At 30.1% G+C, this 7001-nt stretch overlaps 1 protein-coding gene across 1 annotated transcript; it reads left to right on the top strand.

Moving 5' to 3' along the window:
• Positions 1-4489: 4489 nt before the first annotated feature.
• On the top strand, positions 4490-5946 carry LOC127081509 (AT-hook motif nuclear-localized protein 17). The gene has a single exon (XM_051021760.1). It carries the CDS (start codon positions 4672-4674, stop codon positions 5563-5565), a length of 894 nt encoding a protein of 297 aa, XP_050877717.1. The 5' UTR covers positions 4490-4671; the 3' UTR covers positions 5566-5946.
• The last annotated feature ends 1055 nt before the right edge of the window (positions 5947-7001 follow it).

Raw genomic sequence — 7001 nt, 5'->3', positions numbered from 1 at the left:
GGTATACAACAATAGTTGGCCCTAGAAGATAGAGGAAAAGATCTTATTTTCCTCTGGCATGTCATACTCTATCTAAAAAGGAAAAGAAAAGTTTTTGTGAGTGTTTACATGATAACAAAGTTCCCCAAGGTTACTCTTCAAATATCAAGAAACTTGTATCAATGAAAGATCTCAAGTTAGTTGGCTTAAAATCTCATGATTGTCATATCTTGATGCAACGACTTCTACCAATGGCTATCTGTGACATCCTTTAAAAAAATGTAAGAGTAACTATAACCATATTATACTTATTCTTCAATGATATATGTAATAAAGTTCTTGATTTCAAAAAATTATATGAATTAGCAGATGAGGCTGGAATAATATTGTGTCAATTGAAGATGTATTTTCCTCCATCATTTTTTGACATTATGGTTCACTTACTTGTTCATCTAGTCAGACAAATCAGATATTATGGTCTAGTTTATTTAAGGTGGATGTATCCTATAGAGCGATACATGAAGTTATTTAAAGGATATATGAAGAACCATCACCAACCGAAAGCTTCTATTGTTGAAAGGTACATCACAGAAGAAACTCTTTAATTTTGTACAAACTATTTGTCGAAAACAGTGTCTATTGGAATTCCAAAGTCTCGTCATGCTGACAGATTTGAAGGTAAAGGTACTCAAGGTTTAAATGTTAAGTAAGTGGATCGGAATGTAGTACTTCAAGCACATTTCTGTATTTTGAATAATCTTAGTGTAGTTGAACCTTACATAGTTGCTCACAAAAAAGTTATAAATAAAAAATATCCCCGAATGAATGACAAGTTGTTGTTGACCCGATATAACAAGGAATTCATAAGTTGGCTTAATATGAGGATTTCTAGTGATATTTGTGTATTCAAGACAATTAAATGGTTATCATACATGCCAAAATTTACGTTGATAACTTGGACGACATACAACATTAATTATTCCTTTTATACAAAAGAAAAATATGATCGTAGTATAATGAAAAAAAAATGGGGTTATGGTTGAGGCTTAATCCATGTATTTCTCTAGTTCGAAAGATAAGAATCCAATTTTGGCAACTTCTGCCTTCTATGGTTTCATTGAGGAGATTTTGGAGATTGATTATGTTACTTTCAAAGTGCCATTATTTAAATGCATGCGGATTCCCAATAACAATGGTGTACAAATTAATGAGTTAGGATTCACACGAGTTGACATTGGCAAGGCAACTTATAACATCAAACTATGCATCATGGCTACTGAAGCAAAATAAGTTTTTTATGTGACAGACCTTGCAGACTTTTTGAGGAGATGATCAATTGTTCTCAAAGGAAAACACATTCCTCCTAGTGATGATGGAAGTTTTGATATTCCTTCCACTCCTTTTTATGCAACACACGTTTCTAATTCGTGTGAAGAAGTTGATAGAGATGATGTATATGCTATTCATAACGATCATCAAGAAGGCATATGGGAAAATTAAAAAGTAAGTATTTTATATTCCTCATTCATAATTTATTGTATGTTATAATACTAATTATGTTATTTTCTAAACAACTATTATTATTTGAAATTATAGGTGCTTAAAATCAAGACACCAAGAGACAAGACACAAAGACAACAAGATAGTATTATTTATTGTAATGATATGTACATTGTAGGTTATTTTGTGCTATTTTAGTTTTGATGTAATATACAATTTTTTGTTCCTAATGGAATTGTGTTATTAATCTAATACAATTTTTGGTCTAATTCAATTCAAAATTTATTGTATTGTTGTTTCTAGTCTTATATGATTCAGAAATATTCAGGTTTAAAATTTGGGAATACTGTAAAACTGAAAAATATTTATATAAAATAAATAAATTATATCACAACAGGTTTTAAGTAGAGTGTGTCATCCAGAATAATAAAAGGCATGAATGACGTTGTTGGGATTCGAACCCAGGACCTATAAATTATTTTACAACGGTTTATTGAATAAATCATTGTTATAGGTAGCACACTACTTAACTTATAACCACGGTCTATCGCTCGTTGTGGAGAGCACCATACATACAACCACACACTACCTAACGATGGATATGCAACCGTTATTATGTGCGTTTCATAACCGTCATTATATGTGTTTTCCATAGTAGTGCATACACACACACATTCAATCCTTTCGAAATCTACGATATCAAAAAGTGTTTTTTTATGTCTAGCTAATTGGCTTAGAATTTGAATAGTTATTTATGAAGGATTTATGCACTAGATAATAGTTTATCCCTTAGGCATAATATTATTCCTTTCATAATGCCTGAATAATCAACTATTATGGTTAATAGTCGATTAATGAACGACTCTTTTGAAAACCTTCCATTTATGTGACTCATAATCGATAATGAGATATTCATAATCGATTATCAACTTTTAAAAGCCCGTGGATTTTTTTTTCATATTTGAGCCACATTTTTTCCTATAAATAGGGATCTATTCGCATTTCTAACGCAAAAAAAACTCATTGAAATACATTTCTCTCATTCTCCTTTTTCTCCCTTTATTTTTCACATTTTCCTTTATGGTTTTTAGAGTGAAATCTTCATTCATTCATATATATATATATATATATATATATATATATATATATATATATATATATATATATATATATATATATATATATATATATATATATATATATATATATAGTGAGGTATTTTTGGTTTGATGTAAGGGCATATTTATAAATTTATACTAGGAGATTTTTTTTGGGTTGTGCGGTAAATAAAATTAAAATGCTCTTATTTGGTTGTTTAGGTAAATCAAATAAAACCTTTGTTTGGTTGGAGAGGTCTCCATAGTTAAAACTCTCAGTCGATTCATGAGTTTAGTTTATCGTTAAAAACACTCGGTGGTTGTGGAGGTCTCCATAGTTAAAACTCTGTGTTGATTGGGAAGTTGACCATTGAAGAACTCCAGTCATTTTATAAGGAGGTTCGTGGGAAAATCTTGTCAAAAACTCACATCATAGTGTGAATTATTGGAGAGAGAAGTACGCCAGTTTATTATACTGAACCTTTGTAATTATGATATTTTTTTCTCACCCTTTAACTATTTACTTTCTAGTTATTTATTGTCGTTGCAATTTTATTTTTTATTTCCGCTATTTTTACTCTGTTTTTTTTAACTCTGATTTAGCTAAAGATTTTTATTTGAAAATGGATTTTGGAGTATTATGTCCAACATATACAATCAAGAGGATACGGGTGTGGATATTATGTGATGAAACACATGTTGATCATTGTCTCTATCCGCATTATTGATTCATATAATCATGTAATATATATTTATAATTATATATTAATGATTTTTCCTGCATAATAGTTTGTTATTATTTTTAGGTATTTTTATATTTTTTTCAACTTATAAGCGTTTAAGAAACATACATCATTTACAGAAGAAGACTTATATGATGCATGTTCACGTTGAACAACTCATTTCATTGAGTTATAAGTCACGCACATGATGATTTGGCCGGTTGGTTGTTTCTTTTTTTTTTTTACCATTTGATACGTTTTTATTTTGTTTGTAAAAAATAATTATGTATAATTTTTTTAAACATGTATAGGTTTTGTTTGGTTCATAATGTGTCATTTTGGATTTGATGTAAATATTGTATTGTTTTTGCACAAAATGTATCATTTTGGTCTATAATGTATAAGTTTGCTTCACAAATGTGTTATTTAGGTTATATTTTACAAAATATATTACAAATGTGGTACAAAAATTATCTTTTATAATATGTTATATAAAAATACAGGTTATAATGAAAAAAATATGTAAAATCAAAAAAATTATATTAAAAAAAACAATAAATTTCCTCTAAGTTGAACCCATCGGCCGATAGAAAAATTGATCCAATAATACTCCTTGGCTAAAAGTTTCAATTGAAGAAAAAGTTGGACTTTTTCAATTTTTTATTTTGGTTCTTATTCTAATTGAGATAAAAAGTGGAAGATTTTCTCCCAATTCTCATTTAATCGAAAGGAAAAATGAAGCGCTTTTTAATTTTTCATCTTGACTAGTAACTAAAGTAAAAAAAAATAATTAGCACATTTTTCATGACACTCAGCGTCATCTCGAGAATCTAGCGCGATAAAAACTCATTTTCAAATAAGATAAAAATCCTTTTTCTCAGTAACGAGATGTTACTCTATAACTATGTGATGATTTACGGGAATAATATATACAATAAATTAGATAAACCAAAATATATTGAATAAAATAAAGCCTTGAAAACTTTTAATAAATATATATTCAAAAAGAAATTCATGAGATAAAAAGGCAGCATGGGAAATTCAAAAACAATTGACCAGCCAACAGGATTTGAGGGTTGAAAGAATAAAAAAACAAAAATATATACCTCAAATGTTTTTTGTTTCATTGCAAAATAAATAAAAGACCCCACTTTTTCGAATCACCTCTCCTCAATCTTCATTGTGTGTAATGTGTATGTAACAACCCCATACATTTTCAATTCTGACAACTCATGTATGTCACTCTCACAAGTCACCACCACTATAAATAACCATCAAAGAATCACAAAATTTATGTTCCATTTTCATTTCATCCCTTTCCTTTTACCATCTATCGATCAACCTTTCTTCCTTTTTAGTTCTGTGACTCAAAAATGGCTGAACATAACATGCAAATTTCACTCTCAAGCTCCTCAAACGATTCCTCAGACCAAGAAAAACCTTTCACCACCGCCATGAACCCAACAACCGACACCGGCGGTTCATCTCATCAACCAACACCAACTGATTCACCACAACCCTACAGAAAGCCGCGTGGCAGACCACCAGGTTCTAAAAACAAACCAAAACCACCTCTTGTAATAACACAAGACAATGAACAAGCCATGAAACCTGCCATCATTGAAGTTGCTGCTGGTACTGATGTTCTTGAAGCTGTCATCCAGTTTGCTGTTCGTCTTGGTTCATGTCTCACCATTCTCAGCGGTTCTGGTACTATTGCTGTTGCTACACTCCATTACCCAGTTTGTCAATCTCCTGCTTTTACTCTTCATGGACCTTTTTCTTTGTTGACTTTGACTGGTACTTTTTTCTTCCCACCTTCTCCACCACCACCTCCTCCTCTTCCTATTTCTCTTCCTATTGCTTCATCTTCTTCATCAAACCCTAACCCTAACCAGTTAGAAACACCAACACTAGCTTCAACTTTTGGTATTACTCTTGCTGGTATGCATGGACAAATCTTTGGTGGGATAATTGGTGGAAAAGTTATAGCTGGTGGTGATGGTGTTAAGATTGTTGCTTCATTGTTTAAAAATCCTGAACTTCATAGGGCTGCTGGTATTCTTTTGGAAGCTGATGATGATGGTGAAGATGCTGATGATAACAATGGTGGAGATCCTGGTGCTGGTAGTAGTGGTGGTACTGCTGCTGAGAATGTGTCTGGTTTCAATGTTCCTAATCCAATGACTATGAATCCACCATCACATTCTGATACAAACTTCATGTCATGGAATCACCCTTCTCATCCTCGTCCTCCGAATTTCTAAAAACTAAAAATGATGACTATAAATTGCGGATATAGTCATGGTTCATTGCAAACATTACAGGTGCAATTACAATAAAGAATTTATGGTGTGGTTTCAATTGTGATTATAGAATGCAATTTAGAATTATGATGGGATTGAGCTATAATTGTGTCATCATTTACCATAATTGGGGAAATGGAACTTTTTAATTATAATTAGTGAGTTATTATTATTACATTGTATCGCAGAGCTAATAATAACATTGCTCTTTTTCTTAGTAAAATCAACTATATGTAAGCATGCTAGTTTTAGTATTTTCTTAATTATGTCTTTATTTATGCATAATGTATCTGTCTGTGACAAAAAAAAGTTACATGTTCATGAGTATTAGATATTTATTAATTTCCTAATTTATATTATGTTAAATTCTGGTACTAGACTAGATTCTTATTGGATTTAGTTTTTTATAGTACAAATAATTACAGTCAAATGTATTTATTACTATTTAATATGAAGATCATAAATCTTGATGTGTGTGTGATGGATGGTGGCAATGGCAAACTGAGTTTCTGTGTCAGGAAAATCTAATGGCTAGGGTCTGGTGGTACTAGTACTTTATTTTCTTGGGAAGAGGGTCTATTATATAATTTTACTATCTCCAATGCTGAGCAAGTGAGACAAATTTATCAAATGAAAAAGAAGAATTAAGCTAGTCACAAAGTACATGATGCTTTGAATGAACAGAAAGGATGAGTGGACTACACAACTTTGTCCAATTGAAACTGCTTTTATCTTTCAGTTTCGATATGATATATTGGATCTGGATGGAAATCAAACTATTCTTTTCTTTTTCGGTTTCTCTTTTCCTTTTCTTTTTAGTTATAGATCCTTTCATCATTTTGGTTACAAAGTTTATCATGGTTTGCATAAAAAATGTAGTCCGATGTAAAACTCCTCTTAGAGTGTTTGGACCTAAGTTGAAACCATAAATATTAATGATAGGACTGAGTTTGATTTATGATTTTGTTGAAACAAAATTTGTATTATCTCATCTAAATATTTTTGATTTCTTGTACAACTTTTAATTATTTTTATAAAATATCTTGAATAAAGAATTGCACACTTAAAAAGAAAAGTCAATTATGGTGTTTTTCAAATCTATTTTTCCTGTAAAAATTGAATATTATTTATGTGCAATTTTAAAGATTAATCATTTGAGTCGGAAAAGATAACATATATAGATATAAATTAATTTGAATTTAATTTATTTTAATTAAAATTCAATTTAATAAAATCGTAAAATCAAACATACACTAATCATTTCCCAATTTTCTACATATATGTATTTCCGTTGTGCTAAATTATATGAAGTTTTTGGCCATTTCACACAAATGATAAAATATAATTAATGTTGTATGAGAAAGAAAAATTATTTATGAGTTGACACTATTATTATT

The sequence above is a fragment of the Lathyrus oleraceus genome, chromosome 5 (genome assembly GCF_024323335.1).
Source record: "Lathyrus oleraceus cultivar Zhongwan6 chromosome 5, CAAS_Psat_ZW6_1.0, whole genome shotgun sequence".
In the NCBI taxonomy this organism is placed as follows: domain Eukaryota; kingdom Viridiplantae; phylum Streptophyta; class Magnoliopsida; order Fabales; family Fabaceae; genus Lathyrus; species Lathyrus oleraceus.
This window is presented reverse-complemented; position numbering and strand designations above follow the sequence as displayed.